The sequence below is a fragment of the Macrobrachium rosenbergii genome, chromosome 1 (genome assembly GCF_040412425.1).
Source record: "Macrobrachium rosenbergii isolate ZJJX-2024 chromosome 1, ASM4041242v1, whole genome shotgun sequence".
Taxonomy (NCBI): Eukaryota; Metazoa; Arthropoda; class Malacostraca; order Decapoda; family Palaemonidae; genus Macrobrachium; species Macrobrachium rosenbergii.
Genome location: NC_089741.1, coordinates 33,817,392 through 33,837,391, shown reverse-complemented (window position 1 = coordinate 33,837,391; position 20,000 = coordinate 33,817,392). Strand labels below are relative to the sequence as shown.

The 20,000-nt window shown below is 38.5% G+C and overlaps 1 protein-coding gene across 1 annotated transcript in view; it reads left to right on the top strand.

Moving 5' to 3' along the window:
- The first annotated feature begins 13,337 nt into the window (after window positions 1–13,337).
- LOC136847958 (breast cancer anti-estrogen resistance protein 3 homolog) overlaps window positions 13,338–20,000 on the top strand; it is a 485,533-nt gene continuing 478,870 nt past the window's right edge. Inside the window, 1 exon segment of the mRNA XM_067120006.1 lies at window positions 13,338–13,360. Coding sequence (XP_066976107.1) covers window positions 13,353–13,360 — 8 coding nt within the window. The 5' untranslated portion in view covers window positions 13,338–13,352.

The window sequence follows — 20,000 nt, the reverse complement described above, 5'->3', positions numbered from 1 at the left end:
AGCTTTATTTCATCGAACGTACTTTTTGTTGTAAAGCTCTTCTGTACTTATGAAAACTATCAAAACATCCACGAATTGTTCAAAGCTCTCCTCACTTATGAAGTAACTATCTTCAACCATGATTATACCCATCCTCATACTTATGAATTACTCATGAATCTGTCGCCTTTGGTGACCTCATAAACGAATTATGTATCTGGTGGTTAGTGGACTGTGGTGGGTCGTGGCCTGGGTGTAGAAGGGCACTGGATTAGCAGCCTCATCCCAAAGGGGCTTCGGCAGTCATTTCATATTGTCTGATTATTGCCTCTGTATCACGAATTCGTGTGTTCCAGAATGTTGGCCATTTGACACACATTCGTGTAGTCTGGAATATTAGCCGTTTAGCACGAATACTTTCGTTGCAGAATATTTGCCATTTGGCATACATTCGTGTATTCCTGAATATTTAACACGAATTTATGTATTCCAGAATATTGGCCATTTAACACGAATTTATGTATTCTAGAATATTGGCCATTCAGCACTAATTTATATATTGCAGAATGTTGGCAGTTTAGTACAAATTTATGTATTCTGGAATATTGGCCATTTAACACAAATTTATGTATTTCAGAATATTGGCCATTTAACACAAATTTATGTATTCCAAAATATCGGCCATTTAACACGAACTCGTGTATTCCAGAATATTGGCCATTTAACACAAATTTATGTACTCAGAGTATTGGCCATTTAACACGAATATATGTATTCCCGAATATTGGCCATTTAACTCTCTCTCTCTCTCTCTCTGCATCTTAAAATAATTTACACAGCCTCTGTTGAAGAAACACTCACTCTCCTCAGTTATTCAATAAACGTACGAAAAATTTTGTAATCATCTCTCTCTCTCTCTCTCTCTCTCTCTCTCTCTCTAGAGGTGAAACCGCATTCCACGGGTACATGCGGATACTGGTTGTGGGCGGAAGTGAGTTATGTCCGTGGGCGTGAAAGAGATTCGAATGCGCCTTGAGTAATGCAAGTTGTGGGCGGCTCAGCCCGTGATCATTGGTGCTTGATTTTTCTTTGAATGGTTAATTAATTCCAAAGGACCGATTGACTGGAAGTTATCTGGCGTTACAGTTACCAATATTAAGGTCTCTGAACCTGGTTTGAAGGAAGCAATGTCGTCTTCTGGTATAAGTTGCAGTAACTTTTGTTTGTTTATTTTTTATAACAGTTAAAATATTGTTTTTGTTTGTTTATTTTTATAACAATTAATTCAAATATTGTTTCTGTTTATTTTTTATAACAAAAATATTGTTTTTGTTTGTCTATTTTTTATTAAAATATTGATTTTGTTTGTTTATTGTTGATAACAATTAAAATACTGTTTTTGTTTGTCTATTTTTATAACAATTAAAATATTGTTTTTGCTTTTTTTATTTTTTATAACAATTCAAATATTGTTTCTTCTTGTAGGGAGGCAGTGCCATAAGTGCTTCTCAGGTGGTGCACTGTAGGCATTGCTAAAGGCCCTCTGTAGTCTCTTCGGCCCATAGCTGCACCCGCTTTTTAGCATTTTACTTTACCTCTACTCCCTCTTCCTTTATTCTATCTTGCTGTCCAGCCACTCTAACACCCATCCATTTTTTACGAGAGGAGTGGCTGACAGTTCCCCAGTGGTTGGCTGAAAGTTACCCAGTGATTGGCTTTGTAGCTGAATTTTCGTTGATTAATCAGTTGTTGTTTCTATAAACTTCGTTCATTGGTTCTTATGTTTTTTATTTATCTATTTATGTATTTCATCTGTTTTTTATTTTGCCTGATTCTGTCTTGATACTGAAGAGCTCTGGCAATTTTTTTCTGTTGTGGCTAATTCTTGGACTCGAAGTGAAATTTTATATATACCATTTCGTTTTCTTGTTCATCCATTTCTTAATAATATTTCCCGTTTTTATATTAAATTATTCTAGTTTTGATCTTCATCGGAGTTGAAATTAAGTGTTATTTTTTTTTCTCTTTTTTCAGGTATGTGCGCTGTTGGAGATGCTGACTCCTTTATGTAAGTTAGAATATCTTTTTTTTTATATTTATTTCTGGTGCCGGATGGTTTTAATCCATACAAACACACGCACACATATTTACATACATACATACATACACACATACACCAATTCCAAATATTTCTTTTTATTGCCAAATGACCTCACCTGACCAAGAGGTGTACCACGTAAGGAGGCGCTTCCCACGGGAGAAATTCTTCTGGGTAGAATGCATCGCTATAAATAAGTTTTATGACATATCTTCAGCATCTCTGGTGACAACGGGTCCTCGTGAACCAGTTCTAACGTTGTTTCAGAGAGAGAGAGAGAGAGAGAGAGAGAGAGAGAGAGAGAGAGAGAGAGAGAGAGAGAGAGACTTATAAGCTGGATATTCCTGACGATAAACCCTTGTTTTCAAAGAGAGAGAGACTCTGACTTACAAGCTGAATATTCTTGACGATGAACCCTTGTTTTCAAAGAGAGAGAGAGAGAGAGAGAGAGAGAGAGAGAGAGAGAGAGAGAGAGAGAAAGAGAGAGAGAGAGAGAGAGAGAGACAGACAGACAGACAGACAGACAGACTTAAGGTGAAAATCCCTGACGAAAAAAATTTATTTAATATATTGTTTCTGCGTTATCTGTCTATTTATGGCCCTGAGCTGGAATAAAGATTATTATTATTATTATTATTATTATTATTATTATTATTATTATTATGTTAAAAAACATCATATTCAGCCTCCTGCTTTGTAGTGATTATCATTCCATTTCTCCCACATATATATCTCGTCCCCACAATCTCTCTCTCTCTCTCTCTCTCTCTCTCCAGTTGTATTTATTACTCAATTAACGTGATGTTCGACGGTTCTTTCTTCTCTGAAGCCATTGTTCTTCGTCGACCATAAAAATCGTAAGGTTGGCGTCTCCGGATCCTATGGGAAGTGTTTACAAGTCTTTGGGAGAGAGTTTAATGAGCGGCTGGCCGTATAGAAAACGCAAAAGGGTTGTGGGGAAGGGGGAGGATTTTGATTAAAGGGTCTTAATGATTCGCGTTTCTCTGGCCTTTTTTTTTTTTTTTTTTTTTTAGTTTTCTGTAAAAGAAAACTATTGTGCCGGCTTTGCCTGTCCGTCCGCTCTTTTTTCTGCCCACTCTTTTCCTGTCCGCTCTTAGATCTTAAACACTACTTTGGCTAGAGGGCTGCAAATTGGTATGTTGATCATCCACCCTCCAATCATCAAACATACCGAATTGCAGCTCTCTAGCCTGAGTAGTTTTTATTCGATTTAAGGTTAAGTTAGTCATAATCGTGCTTCTGGCAACGATGTAGGATAGGCCAACACTGGGCCCGGTTAAAGTTTCATGGGCCGCAGCTCATACAGCATTATACAGCATTATTTTCGGCGGCCTTGATTATACGTTCTAGCGGCTGTATAGAAAACTCGATCCTTCGGCGCATATTTTTTTTTTTTTTTTTTTTTTTTTTTTTTTACAATTTGATAGCAATTTGGCCAGAGGGGCAGGTGAATGTTTCTCTCAGTCACGTTACGTTTTCCTTTTAATTTTTTTTAATGACTGATACCTTCTTTTTCACGTTTTTTTTTTTTGATTGATGTGATGGAAATTTTGTGTATAACTGAATCACGAAAGTATTGAACGTGATGAATATAAAGAAAGACAAAATCCACGAAGGAGCAGCTCTCAATTGCTTCTCTTTCCTTCGTGGATTTTGTCTTTATATAAATATATATATATATATATATATATATATATATATATATATATATATATATATATATATATATATATATATATATATATATATATGTATGTATGTATGTATGTACACTGCGTTAGAAATATCAGAAAGGCCGAATAATATCTACCAGAAACATAAATTGTTTTGTATATAAACTACGGTAGAACAACATTCAGCAACCCTTTGATAGGCGCCTGTGCACAACGAAGAAGCCGAAGTCTGTCGTAAGTGCTTGACTAAACGAGAAAATCGACGTTTAGATCGTTTAGCAGCGGCGCCAATTGGGAGCAACAACTGAGGTTTCGTCTTCTGCTCGGCATCAAGTACAAAATGATCTGTTTTGAAGACTTCTTGAACTGCATTGCGGGAAAGTTGTTCCTTCCCTCTTACGCAGCCTTAAAATCGCACTTTTATCCTCTGCAAATCTTTAGGGTGTGATGTTGCTAGGCCCACGCCCTTTTTCTTGGCTAACAGATGCTGGACTGGCCGACTGGACTGGTGGACGATAGGCAGGGATAGATCCACTCACCTTTCGGATAGATACCTCATAGTGGGGTAAGTGCCGTCAGTGCACCTCATGCGGTGCACTGTAGTCATTGCTTAAGGTTCTTTGCAGCGTCCCTTCGGCCCCTAGCCGCAGCCCCTTTCATTCCTTTTAATGCACCTCCGTTCATATTCTCTTTCTTCCAACTTGCTTTCTTCAAACCTACCTACTCACGGTATTCTCCAGCGCTGAATGACCTCGTAGGTCCCAGCGCTTGGCCTTGGCCCAGATTCTATATTCTGTTCTATTCTGTTTAGTCTGGGGCACTTTCGGCCACTCAGCTCCCAAGACGGTGAAAAGAGGGTGTTAGAGTGGTTGGACAGCAAGATAAAAAGGAGATCCGGAAAACATAAGAGACGAAGTTCAAGGATCTGAAGTTGGAACTGGGGGAAACCCAGTAAAAGTTGGAGTTGCTGGACAGCAAGATAGAAGGAACGAAGGTGGAATGGAGGTAAAGTACAAGGCCAAAGAGCAGGTGGCATCTAGGGGCGTAAGGAAGGGACTTTTGCAAACACTTTTAATAATGCCTACAGTTCGCCACATGCGAGGTAAACTGACACTCAGTAAGGTAGGGGAATAAACTCCCAGTTCAGAGGTGAAAAAGATTTCACCATCACTAGGCGAGCGATAGAAAGATGATGATTATGATGAAGGCACGTCATGAATACTGATGATGATGAAGGCCTCTCTCTCTCTCTCTCTCTCTCTCTCTCTCTCTCTCTCTCTCTCTCTCTCTCTGTTCAGGACTGCAATAGCTTTTGCATTATCGAATGATGGGTTTGTCATGTTGATTTAACTACTTGAAGTTACTCTCGTTTATAGAAAGCTGTTAAATTCAACTTGTTACGGTTCCTTTCATCTATAGAAAGCTGTTAATTTATCTTCTTAGAGTTCTTTCATTTATAGAAAGCTGTTACTTTAACTTCTTCCTTGCATTTATAGAAAGCGGTTAATTTAACTTCCTCTCATTTATAGAAAGCTGTTAATTTAACTAATTACGGTTCCTTTCATTTACAGAAAGCTGTTAATCTAATTTCTTATGGTTCCTTTCATTTATTGAAAGCTGTTATAGCTCTACTTTCACTCGTGGTTATATTTATAGAGTAGTGAATGTAGAGAAATTCTCATTGTTTGTGAAAAGACTTCATATATATATTTTTTTTTAATTTTTGCCTTTTTACTCTCCCCAATAGTAGCGTATTAAAACTGGTCTTTGAAATTAGTTTAACTCGGTAGTCAATAAAATGCTTGGGAAAAAGGTACATATCTCTACAATCTCTTTCTCTTATTTGTGTAAATAAAATAGTCATTTGTAAAATTAGTGACAATATCATACAAATATTTTGATTCTAAGCACAGGACCTACTGTAGATTCGACAGTAATGTCTGCCCTCTCCAGATATATAAATATATGAATAAGGCACAACATACTTAATGTGAAAGTCAGTATGTACATTTTACAGCCCAACCGTAGAAGAAGAAAAGAACATAAAATAAACTATAAAATAAACAATGAGAGAACTCAGCCAAATCACGTCCAGGTAATCATGAGAGCCTCATCCAGGCAAAGCACTCGAAGGATGAATGGATGACATGTAAGGATTTTCTTTGTGGCCCTTTGCATACTGATCAAGAGTCCCTTGGCTGAGAAATATTGATTGTTGAAATCCGACGAAGGATGGTGAAGATTCAGTAATGAGTTTTGTCTTTATTGTTTGGTTAGTTTTAATTGTGTCTCAGGCGAAAGTACGATTGTGATGGTTGAGGGAATGAAGAGTCATTAAAACGTAAAGAGTAAATATTATTGACACTGGATTTTGTAGTTTTTAATTTTCAAGTGATGGGGCATCGAGAATAAATATTATTCATATTGAGTTTTGCAAGTTTTGATTTTGAAGCGATGGGGCATAGAGAGTGAATATTATTCATGTTGAGTTTTGCAAGTTTTGATTTTGAAGTGATGGGGCATAGAGAATGAGTATTATTCATGTTGAGTTTTGCAAGTTTTGATTTGAAGTGATGGGCATAGAGAATGATTATTATTCATATTAAGTTTTGCAAGTTTTGATTTTGAAGTGATGGGGCATCGAGAATGTATGGTATTCATATTGAGTTTTGTAGTTTTCATAATTTTTATTTGATGGGCCATCCAGAACGAAAACCTGATGGGTGATAGTTTAGAGAAATGAGATTCAGTGGAATACCAATTAAGAACTGATTCGAGGTTTTGTAGCTCTTTCCTTTGTAAATCATGAAAGCAGTGTCAAATTATATGACAGTTTTCCAAGGTAATATTCCCACCAAATGTTTGCTTTATTGTTGCATTCGATGAAAAGACCTATTGTCAATTTCCGTTTCAGCGCTGAATGACCTCATAGGTCCCAGTGCTTGGCATTTGGCCTAAATTCTATATATTCAATTTAGTTAAGAAACACGTCCCTCAAACCTCTCGGACGTTGCCATTCTGTCTTTGAAAAAAAAAAAAAAACATGAAATCGTTATAGTACCCAAAGGAGAGCAAACCGTCCTCGTGAGAAACAGGACAGATAGACAGTCAGACAGACATAAAAATAGACAGACATAAAAACAGGCAGACAGACAGACAAACAGAGAGACAGACACTGTTGTTGTACCTCAAGGACCATACATACAAACCCCTGGCTGACACCTCTCTTACCTCAACCCAACACTCACAAAGCGTACCCCAATTTTTCTCGTGTTTGTTTACATCTCAGCTGACAGCCTCTTCCTCTTCTTCCTTTTTTATGACGGGATGCTGGGACGTCGTAGAGTCGATTGTCAGGCGTGAAGTGTGTTTGTATTGACTCAGCAGCGTTACGTAACCTGCTCAGTCATGACAAATGGTCTTAGCTGTTATTTCTGACGAATCAAATTAAAATCTAAGCTATCGAATTTCTTGTTCGTGCCAGGTGGCTGTATCTAAAGAGTGGCTTGTATAGTTAATTTGTTCATCTGTTAAGATCACTTTTACAGACACCCAGCATCACCTTCAACCCCGATCATCGCCCCCTCCCATGGTCCTCCGCCCAAAATTGATGCCCCCACGGTCATGACCTTACTATAGCATTACCTGACAACATCTTTAAGATGCCCGAAGTTGGTCAGGCTTGTCCCCTTGAGGGACTCCGCTTACATCATAGTGGGAATGTGGCAAGTACCTCATATCTCTCTAAGACCCTGTGGTACTCCACCCTTTACTTCACCACTGTGGCCTGCTCTCTCTCTCTCTCTCTCTCTCTCTCTCTCTCTCTCTCTCTCTCTCTCTCTCTCTCTCTCTCTCTCTCTCTCCCCAAAGAGATAAATAAACAAGTTCTGCCGTGTGACTAGAGTTTCTCTAGTCAGTTTACTGTTAACTTTCAGAGTATCATTAAGTTTGATGAGGTACTTGGCTTTGTGTAAGCTCTCTCTCTCTCTCTCTCTCTCTCTCTCTCTCTCTCTCTCTCTCTCTCTCTCTCTCTCTTTTCCCGTAGTACTGTGACCTCTCGTATACGGCCTGTTATGAAGCCCAACGCCCCCCTCACACCGAAGACGTAGGCTGGCATTTTGAGCTCCGCAAAAGCTCGAGATCTCAGCGTCTCCTTGATGGCACAACAGAAGCCTCTGTTTGTAGAATCTTTCATTTCAGTTTGAAGGTGTCGGCCACGGAAGCCACCCGTATTATTGTGGCCGGCAATAAAACACCTTTTTAGGGCGGTCCTCTGCATAGGAGTCGGATTTTATGGGTCCTTTGGATCCTTTGAGCTCCGGGGAAGAGCAGCGTCCTCGGAGCGTCAGGAGAGGAGGCGGTGCGGTCTGCTAAGAATGGAAAACAAATATATTTATTTGTTTCTTTGTTGTTTATTTTAGGGCAACCTTGTTTGTGCCAGCGCTTGCCCCTTGTGCTTTGGGGGAAAGTGGTAAGCTTTGAAATTGGGTAGGTAAGTAGGAGGCCTGGTTTGGACCTTCTGACCACTGACCATCCGACCAACAGACTATTCGACTGTTGATTCGTGTTAGTATTGAGGTCAGTAGTGACAGAGGCTGGGTCCCCGGGCTGAACAACGGCAAGTCTAATATTGGAATTTCCCGGAAGGGGGTATGCCGTCAGCGCAACTCACGTGGTGCACTGTAGGCATTATTTATGGGTCTTTGCAGCATCCCTTCAGCCACTAGCTGTAACCTCTTTCATTTCTTTTTACTGTACCTCCGTTCATATTCTCTTTCTTCCATCTGACTGTCAGCCCTCTCTAACAATAATTGTTTCATAGTGCAACTGCGAGGTTTTCCTCCTGTTACACCTTTCAAACATTTTTACTCTCAATATCCTTTCGGCGCTGAATGACCTCATACCTCCCAGCGCTTGGCCTTTGGCCTAAATTCTATATTCTGTTCTGTCTAAATACGGAATTCGTTCCCCGTTGGCATATGGAAGCCCACTGCAAGATTTCAAGGTCGTCAGAGAAACGGAATAGAAGAATTGATAAAAGAATCAGCTTTGATAAGGAACCTCACCGATTTTCAGGAACATCTCTTCTCAACATTTTTTTTTTTGGAGGCGGGAGGGGTGTTGTTCGTTCGTTATAGATAAAGTAGACCTTATGCCAGCACAGGCTCTTGCATCTTGGAGCAAATCGTAACGGGTGGGTGTTGGTGTATAGTTTGCCCTTCAGGCCGATAATATTTTCGAAACTTGGGCATATGGAGAAAGATTTTTGGAGTTTTAAGTAGTTACTGCTTTATCATTTTTTTTTTATGCTTTGCTTTCAGTTTCATGCAGTCAGTGACCTCAGAATGACTTACGCTGAATAAACAAAGTTTAATAAAAAAGTAAAAAATGCCCCGAAGTTTCTCCGGCGCAATCCGGTTTTCTGTACAGCCGCTGCAGCGTATAATCAAGGCCACCGAAAATAGATCTATCTTTCGGTGGTCTCGGTGTAATGTTGTATGGACCGTGGCCCATGAAACTTTAACCAGGCCCGTTGGTGGCTTATCCTATATCGTTGCCAGAAGCACGATTATGACCAACTTTAACCGTACATAAAATAAAAACTGCTGAGGCTAGAGGGCTGCAATTTGGTATGTTTGACGATTGGAGGGTGGATGACCAACATACCAATTTGCAGCCCTCTAGCCTCAGTGGTTTTTAAGATCTGAGGGCGGACAGAAAAAATGCGGACGGACAGACTAAGAATTCTCAAGTTTTCTTTTACAGAAAACTGAAAGTCAGTCATTAGCAAAAAAGAATATCAATCTCGTACTCGATCAAGTACACTGATCGCATCAGCTCTTACCGTAATTTTTCTCTGCAAAGTACAACGTCATTTCTCAGCGTAAACCCCTCCTCCCATCACCGGAGACGATCCCCCCGGGGGGGAAGGGGGGTTCTGGCTGGCCAGGGCGAGCATAATATACACATCTATCTAGCTGCCATATTAAAGGCTGGGTGATTAAAGCTGAATATTTATTCATAATAGACCCCCCTACTCTCTCTCTCTCTCTCTCTCTCTCTCTCTCTCTCTCTCTCTCTCTCTCTCTCTCCTCCTCTCTCCTCCTCCTCCTCCTCCTCCTCCTCCTCCTCCTCCTCCATTGTGCAACGTCTAGATTGGCTTTCAAAGCAGCCAGGTAATTGTATGGAAAAGATTTATTTGCTGCTCGTTTCTGGCAAGGTATTGTGCTCCTTTTCGAACCTGGGATGGGTTTCATGGATGCTGCGGCTCTCCAGATGAGAGAGAGAGAGAGAGAGAGAGAGAGAGAGAGAGAGAGAGAGAGAGAGAGAGAGAGAGAGAGAAGAACACTTGCAGTAAAAGTTCTACTTTTGTATAATCTATTGCAGAATCTGTGAAAGTAACTCTGCCTCTGGAATTGGAATTGGCAGAGATGTTTGGAATTGGAAATTGACTCTGACCTTGGAATTGAAAGTTGACACTGGCCTTGAATTGGAAGAAGAGTCAGGAAAGCTTCCAAACTCTTTTTTACTCTTATTCGCGTACCACCTTGGATGGCCGATTTTCAATTTTTCGTAAGTTGTATTTTAACAGAGATCTTTCACATTCGCAATTGATCCCTGATCCCCTTTTCCTGCCGAGAGAGCGACCAGATTCGCTGAACAGCAGAAGCACCAATATGCAGTAAATGTGCTGCGTTGTCGAACTTCTCCAAAATCCCAGAGGTCCTTTATTCCTCCTCACACCGTTGGAGGACTGTGGGACAGCCTCCCAGAGGAGTCGTGCAATTGGAGATTCAGAAGTTCAAGCGAAGATGCAATGCACTACTACCCTAATGCAGTTTTCCTTGTATTTTAATCATTTTTTGCATTTTTTACATTTATATATTAATTTGTTAATCTATTTTTTCTTTTTAATAAATGATCTCTATCTGTATCTCCCATTACCTTCTGTTACTTCTTTCGAATGAACACCATAATATTCTTTGAAGCTTGAATTTCGAGTCAGTGGTCCCTGTGGTGGGCTTGTTCCACATGAATAGGGTTCATCTCTTGAATAATAATAATAATAATAATAATAATAATAATAATAATAATAATAATAATAATAATAATAATTTGAGCAAAATGAGCTGATTCGAAGTAAACTTTATATGAACACTTCATGATAATCGTGATTCCATGTGAGTCCATTCAAGTTCACTCATGAATATTCCACTCATTCCTTCACCTCATCCAGCCTGGATGAATGGGGAGGAGGAGGAGGAGGAGGAGGAGGAGGAGGAGGAGGAGGAGGAGGAGGAGGAGGAGGAGGAGGAGGACTGAGGTGGGCGTGGCCCTCACGATCGGTGACGAGGCATTTTAGTAAGGAAACGAGATGATTGATGGGGGAGATTTACGAGTGGTGGAATATATACCAGATTGCTCTCTCACATCCCGAGAGAGAGAGAGAGAGAGAGAGAGAGAGAGAGAGAGAGAGAGAGAGAGAGAGAGAGAGAGAGAGAGAGATGGCTTCATTCAGTATTTTCTAGATCGTATGTCTTGATTACAACGACCTTTGTCGTGTTATATGCGCCGATAGAGATATGCTATATGACATAGTTACTTCAGATATAGACATCTTAATTAATTTTAGTGACGCTGACATAAGGATCATAAAGCTAAGAAACATGTTCGAGATACGATAGGTAGCTGGAACAACAAATTACACATTCAAAATGCAGTGGAAATCTGCTTGAAGATCGGAAAGCGCACCGCATTAATCATGCCTCTTTCAAGCACTGCAGGAGAAGAAATGGAGGGATTTGCGCAACGCGAGACGCGCATGCGCGCGCAGCGCAACCAACCCCAAGTCTTATTATTATTCTTATTATTATTCTTTCGACCGACTGAATGCAGAGATGAATGAGGCCTCGATCTGATAAGGATGACCTCGTAGTTTCATTCAGACCCGAGAGTTACATTTTTTTTTTTCGGACCACCTTCACGATGAATGAAACGAAAACCACAATGATTTATGTTGAGAGGATTTTCGCTCCTTTTTTCTCACTCGTTCTTTCTTTTGGTTATTCTTCTCTCTTGTCTTGTAGCTGCTTGGAAAGAGAGCGATGAGGTTTTGCGGGTTCGAATTCTTCTTTCCCGCGTTTTGAAATTGTTACCGATTTCAGTGCCTGTGACAAGTGCCGTAATTGTGGCGGGTGTAATGCTTTGACAGGCTCCTGATTTGTGGCATGTGTAATGCTATGGCATGCACCCAGTGTTTTTGCAGGTGTAATGTCATGACAGGTGCCCTTTATGCTGTGACTGGTGCCTCATTTGTGGCATGTTAAGGATCACTACGAATAAGTACACATATATTTTATATATATATATATATATATATATATATTTATATATATATATATATATATATATATATATATATATATATATATATATATATATATATACTGTATACATATATATTATATTATATATCATATTTTATATTTTTATTTTATTTTATTTTATTTATATTATATCATATATGATATTTACGTTATATCATATTTACATTATATCATATTTATATTATATTAGACAGCTGAGCCCTGAATATACTTGTGTGTGGACTGTTTAGCACAGAATAGAGATTGCTAGGTTCGTGCGTCATGTTTGGGAATACAGAAGACTGTTAAAATCCCCCTCCCCTGCTTTACCCTCCCAACAGCCGAAGGGGGAGTAGATAGGGGATGTGAGGCGGGTGAGGGGGTGGTTAAAGAAGGAACAGGCAACGCCCAGTCCGAAATGAGAGAAAGAAGAAACGAGCCTGTTTCCCTTATCAGACACAACTACAGCTAATTGTTATGCTAAGCATCGGCGTTTAAGCTTTTGGTGCTGCCGTTGCCGCTCTCTCTCTCTCTCTCTCTCTCTCTCTCTCTGTTATCGTCCTCTGTGTATGTCCATCTACTTATTCGTACCTCCCCATACTCCTGACTTTGGTTTGCTGACCCCCAAAATTGAGACGAGAGATTCATTTTTGATGTTCATGAATCTCTCTCTCTCTCTCTCTCTCTCTCTCTCTCTCTCTCTCTCTCTCTCTCTCTCTCTCTCATAGTAGAGCCGTGTGCTCAGTAGCTGAATGAGAAGACTGTATTCTTTTCCTGGTGGTTAGTCGACTGTTGTTCGTTGTCACTGTGAGGAACTTTTCGAAAGAAGTTATGTAAGTCATTATTGTCTTTTCTTGTTGTCATGTACATTATTTTCCACTATGGAACAGGACAAATCTTGTGGGATGGCGTGGCTGGCCCCTCGCCGTATTCAACCCGTGGTTACGACCCACCACAGTCGACTAAATACCTATATGATTCCTCAGTGTTAACGGATTGTGCCTATTTAATATGTATGTATATATATACACATACATACATACATACATACATACATACATACATACATACATACATACATATAAAACCCTCAAAGTATGGGACTTATTTCAGATTTATAGAGTAACAGGTATAATAAGCATTAATCTTCAATATTTATTTACTTTTCAGGTAAAGTAAAACGTCCACGCGGTCCACTCTGAACTACCTGACGTGATGTACTTGTAAGTTGCAATGACCGTAGCATTTTTTGTATATTATTTTTGCTGTTCATTTGTTTTTCGTGGTCTTTGAACTTTCATAGATAAACTTATCCAGTCAGTTCTCGGTATATATTGTGACGCCAGTTTTAGTAGCCATATATCAATCAATCAGTCAGCCATCATGGTAATATGGCTTTTGATGGCTTGTTATTATTTGATGCATGAATGTATAAAATTAGAAAATTGTTGCAATTTTGTTTCTTTTACCCGGCATAAAATCTCTGTGTATGAAAGCCTTAAATGTTCAGGGTAAAATTTCCAATTTAGCCTGCTCACACTCGTTCTCAGATGATGAGAGTTGAGGACGACATGAGGCTGACAACCTCATCCCAAAGATTTTGGCTGAAAAAATCTGATCGGTGAAAGCATATATATATATATATATATATATATATATATATATATATATATATATATATATATATATATATATATACATATATATATATATATATATATATGTATGTATTTGTGTGTGTGGATGTTGTATCTATGTATGTATGCATGTATGTATGTATATATATATATATATATATATATATATATATATATATATATATATATATATATATATATATATATATATATATATATATAGGCTGCTGAAACACTTTAAATGGTGACAGAGTTTATATACATATATATATACACACACATACATACATACTACATCCACACATACACACACACATATATATATACAGAGAGAGAGAGAGAGAGAGAGAGAGAGAATACATTCTGGATACCAACCCTGCCCAACGCCTGGAACCTCCAATTTTTTTTTTTTTTTATCGTTAGTTCTGTTGGCTGGAGGGGAAGCCAGTTGTCTGGGTCCTATATATGGTGACTTAACTGATCTGACCTTGGGAGTGTATTTAACGAGTCATTTTATACGTTATCTTGTAAAGCGAAGAATAATTCGTTTAAGAGCGATCGCGTTTTTCGTTCTCAATTACTTTTCCTAAAAATGGGGTTGCTGGGGGCCGGGGTTGATAGGGTGTCCTAATTAAAGATTTTTGGGTTGCATGTTCATCCGGTTGAGAAATGAATGGGTTGATTATATATATATATATATATATATATATATATATATATATATATATATATATATATATATATATATATATATGTATGTATATATATATTTTTTTTGTGTGTGTGTTTTTACTTAAACAGTTACACAAACCAAGGACGCGTTCGTGCGTTCAGCTTCTCAAATCGTTACGATAAATATTCAAGTGGCCCTCTAAAAGGTCCGGGAATTATTCCTCTTTCGTAGTTAATGTATTCCTTTGTTTCTGGAAAGTGTTCTGACCTCCTTCCCTGTGATATATTTTCCAGAGGGTCGGTTTCTCCGCCAACAAAGGAATGATTGACTGAATGGTTCGTAGTCCAGTGGTTCTCGGCCTTTTTGACCCATGCACCCTTTCACCATTTGTCAGAATGCCATTCTACCCCCTCCCCTTTTCCAGAATTGTCTGCCTCAAAAAGATGCATTCCAGATAATATGTATATATAATACTAAAAATCCTTGGTCACAGTCCCCCCCCCCCCGCCGTGAAACTCTGAGAACCACTGGTTTATACTCTGTAGATTGCCTTATTGGTGGGCCTCGCTTTGGCTAATTCAAATCGCCTTATATATGTGGTTTATTCTCGTCTCTTGTTTCATACTACCAGTTATGACTTGGACCATCGTCGGATGGTCTCGTGTTTATCACTTCTTCATAAGTTGTATTTTAACAGAGATCTTTCACGTTCCCAATTGATCCCTGATCCCCTTTTTCCCGCCGAGGGCAACCAGACTTGCTGAACAGCAGCACCAATATGCAGTAAATGTGCCTCGCTGTCGAACTTCTCCAAAGTTCCAGAGGTCCTTTATTCTCACACCGTTGGGTTGTGGAATAGCCTCCCAGAGGATGTCGTGCAATTGGAACTTCTTCAGAAGTTCAAGCGAAGATGCAATGCATTACTACCGTAGTACAATTTAACTTGTGATTAATGTTTTACTTGTATTATTCGTTTATTAATTTGTTAATTTATCCGTTTTACTAATAATTGATCTCGTCTTTCTGTATTTCCCATCACCTTCTGTTGCTTCTTTCGAATGAACACAAAGTTCTTTGGAAGCTTGAATTTCAAGTCAGTGGCCACTGTGGTGGGCTTGTTCATATGAATAGGGTTCATCTGAATAACAGTAATAATAACATTGGTTGCCTTGTTCTTTGAAGGAATGGGTTGAATCTATTCAGATTGCCTAGCATGTTCTCACTGAGGATATAAAAACGTCTTAATTGACTCTTGTAATGTATAGCCATCCCCAAAAATTGAATTGTGATGTCAACCCATCTGCCCAGTTCTGGAAACCGTTGACTTTAGAACGATCCTGTACCCCATCTTACAATTTCTGTAGGCCCAGAGGCCGCTGGCACGGGCAAAAAAAAAAAAAAAGGTCATCTTCCAACCAAGCCTGCAGTCCAAAGCTACAGACCAGCATTCGTGTAAAAATGGGTTAGCCGTTATGCAAATGGGGCAGCTTCTCTCTCGTGTACCTACCGCAGGTCTCTAAGTTATTCCAACGGCCTCTCCTGTTGCCCTGTTACGTCTCCTCTTTTTCCTCTGTCTCCTTTTTTTTTTTATCTTCTTCTCACTTCCTTATTTTCTTTGTCCCTTCACGGTCGAGTGCGTATCCCATTACACCCGTCTGAGTCTCAATTACGTAATAAGTGGCAGGTTGGCTAATGAACGTATGTGATCTCTGAGGTTGCCCGCGCTGTGAACATTGGGAATCTTTCTGATGTTCGTTTTCGTTCCTCTTAAAGCTGGGATGTTTGGGATGTTCAAGACAGTTTCGGGACGTTTTTCATCAGTCTCTTGTTTTCAGATTATTCTCGCATCATAGACTGAAGGTCAGGCAGCTTCTGGCGAGATCCCCCAATAGGAGGGTATAGTGTCGTTAGTGCACCCGACGCGGTGCACCGTAGGCATTACGTCGAGGTTCTTCGAAGCGTCCCTTTCTTAGGCTCCTAGCTGCAAGCCCTTTCAGTCCTTTTACTGCATCTCCGTTCGTATTCTTTTTCTTCCATCTCACTTTCCTTAACCCTCTCCTAACTGTTGTTTCTTCGTGCAGCTGCGAGTTTTCCTCCAGTTCCACCTTTTAGCGCTGAATGACCTCATAGGTCCCAGCGCTTGGCCTTTGGACTAAATCTTATATTTCATTCCAGTTCTCTTGACTAACTGTATTATTATTATTATTATTATTATTATTATTATTATTATTATTATTATTATTATTATTATTATTGGAGAGACAAATCCACAGTTATGTATATGTACTTACAGTTTATGTATCTGTGGATTTGTTTCTCCATTTGAAGACTCATGTTACTGTGAGTATTTTTTAATTATTATTATTATTATTATTATTATTATTATTATTATTATTATTATTATTATTATTATTAAAAATAGTTATAAATAGACATGTCTTTAGTGGGTCTTCCGTTCTTGTGAGGTCAAGCCTTAAATGATTGATTTTAAATGCTGTAGCCCTGACTCTTCTCAAGATCTGTGGTATACACTCCCTTTGACTGGGAAATCTGTGTTGCACCGATTCGCTGAGTCTCTCTCTCTCTCTCTCTCTCTCTCTCTCTCTCTCTCTCTCTCTCTCTCTCTCTCTCTCTCTCGAGTTTCTATATTCGTTTGTTCGTTTGTTTTTAGATATAACCATTCGTTGGAGTGTTTATTCAATGGCTGGGATATTCTCTCTCTCTCTCTCTCTCTCTCTCTCTCTCTCTCTCTCTCTCTCAACCTAAAGGACCAATACAACTCTTTTACTGAAGATAAGCAGATGTTTAAATATATATATATATATATATATATATATATATATATATATATATATATATATATATATATATATATACATACATACATATATATGTATATATGTATATATATATATACTGCATATATATATATATATATATATATATATATATATATATATATATATATATATATATATATATATATATATATATATATATATATATATATATATATATATATATATATATATATTTAAATAAAAACACGCCCTTTCCTTTTAAGTCCATTTTCTTTGGATATAAATACACACATTTCATTTATATGATTATAAGCATTCACTTTTTCACTAGGTGTTTTGTGGAAGTAAACATACACATTGTGTTGTAAACATAAACATTTTGTTATTTGAATGTAAACACTAACAATATAAACACTTAGAATGTTAATAAATATGAAGATTACGACCGAACTTATGGCTACGAAAACAAGAAGATGAAATGTCTTATTGATATTAGACTTCTCATCTGAAACTAGTCTCGAGCTAAAAACAAAGATAAAGAAGTCTGAATCTTAAGACTTTGCTGCCTCTTCTTCAGCTAAAATCTGAGATAAAACGCCTTAATGTCAGACTTGCGTTTTCGACTGTAACTTAAGTTAAAAGGCTTTGGCCGTTGATTTTTCGTCGTGAATAAAAACTGAGGATGAAAAAAGTCTAGATTTTAGACTTTACATTTTTAAGTAAAACACGAAGACTTGGAAATCTTAATCGTAGATTTAGCGTTTGAAAGATGAGAATCTTTCTTTATCTCGACAGAGATGGCAATGTAGAGGCCTTGCCTTGTCTCTCTCTCTCTCTCTCTCTCTCTCTCTCTCTCTCTCTCTCTCTCTCTCTCTCTCTCTCTCTCCCCGAGTTTCTATGTTTGTTAGTTTGTCTGTTTTCAGATAGAATCGTTGGAGTGTTTACTCAAAGGCTGTTAGATTCTCTCTCTCTCTCTCTCTCTCTCTCTCTCTCTCTCTCTCTCTCTCTCTCTCTCAAGGGAAGGAGAGACTTCCTTGAAAACTGCCAAACTCGGCTCGTTGTTTTTAGTGTTAATTGGATAATTACTGTAGCCCTTTGCAACAGCGCCTGACGACTGTGCATGATCGTGCAGTTAATGCATGTAGTATATATACAGTATATATATATATATATATATATATATATATATATATATATATATATATATATATATATATATATAGAGAGAGAGAGAGAGAGAGAGAGAGAGAGAGAGAGAGAGAGAGAGAGAGAGAGAGAGAGAGAGAGATGTATTTGTGTGTCAAAGGGTAAATATTACTGAGGTCAGTTCAAACGAAAAGTCATAACATCACTTATTCAGTATAGCTGGGAAGTCGTATGGTAGGAATTTAGAGAATGTATGTTAGATAGACAGAAGAACGATTGTCATTGAGAGAGAACAGAGGACTTGGGACAAGGCTGACGGTGTCTGTGAATCAGTTGCCTGTTAAGGAACAGTTGTGTGAGAAGGGGAGAGGCGTTCTGCAGCATAGAAGTAGTTTTAGATAGAAGTTTTTTGACCACAACATATACACTCCGTATGGGGGTAGTGCCGTCAGTGCACCTCATGCGGTGCACTGTAGGCATTACTTGAGGTTCTTTGCAGCATGCCTTCTTTAGGCCCCTAGCTGCAAAACCTTTCGTTTCTTTTCTGTACCTCATTTTCATATTCTCTTTCTTCCATCTGACTTTCCACTCTCTCTAACAATTGGTTCATAGTGCTACTGCGAGGTTTCACTCCTGTTGCACCTTTCAAAACTTTTACTGTCAGTTTCCGTTTCAGCGCTGAATGACCTCTTAGGTCCCAGTGCTTGGCCTTTGGCCTGAATTTTATATTCATTTCAATTCAATTCAATTCAACAACATATACAGACACTAAAATTACATGGATCCAAAAATAAAATCCATGTTGTGGAACTGATGTACTACATTCAATGTGCAACTTTCTGAAGATTCATGAATACTGTAGAAGATAATTTGTTGAGGTCTGTCATGAAAATTTTTTTTGATGAAAGCGAATCTTGTTTAAGAATATCTGGACGGGGGAGTGAGTGAGTGACTGGTTTGGCGTAAAAGTGGTGTAGAGACAAAGGTATGGTCTGTGTACACGGCTGCTTTATATCTTTATTACAATGACAGGGATTGAAAAGATGCAGTGGCAACAGAGTTGCAAATGGAGGGGTGAATGATTGATGCTTGCCGATGATGATTTGGTAGTTGGAGATAGTGGTGGTGATTGTGAGGAAAAACTACAGCGAATATGAAAGTTTCTGAAAGCTCTAAATATTTGCTTTCATTGACCGGATTTTTGTTACCACTATTTGCTCTTTATCGGAAAGAGATATAGTAAGATAGTGAACGTTTTCCTGGAAATCCACAAAAGTTAGGTACTTCAAAAGCGCAGTTACACTATTTCTTCACAGCATAACAGCCTGTAATCCATAACAATGTCATCATTATCATCGTCATCATCCACACTTGAGAGTCCTGGGTTCGCACCCAGTATATTTCATACATGAAACCCCTTTTAAATCTATTTATTTATTTGTTTTATTTTCCTGTTTAATTTTATTGCGGAGTCAATAACCTACGGTAGGTGTTGTCTCGCCAATTTTAGTAGCCATAAATCAATCTATCAGTCGCGTTCAATTGTGAGTTGATTTCCAGTCATCATTCGACTTCTAAAACTGTGAGTTAATGAAAAATATCACTT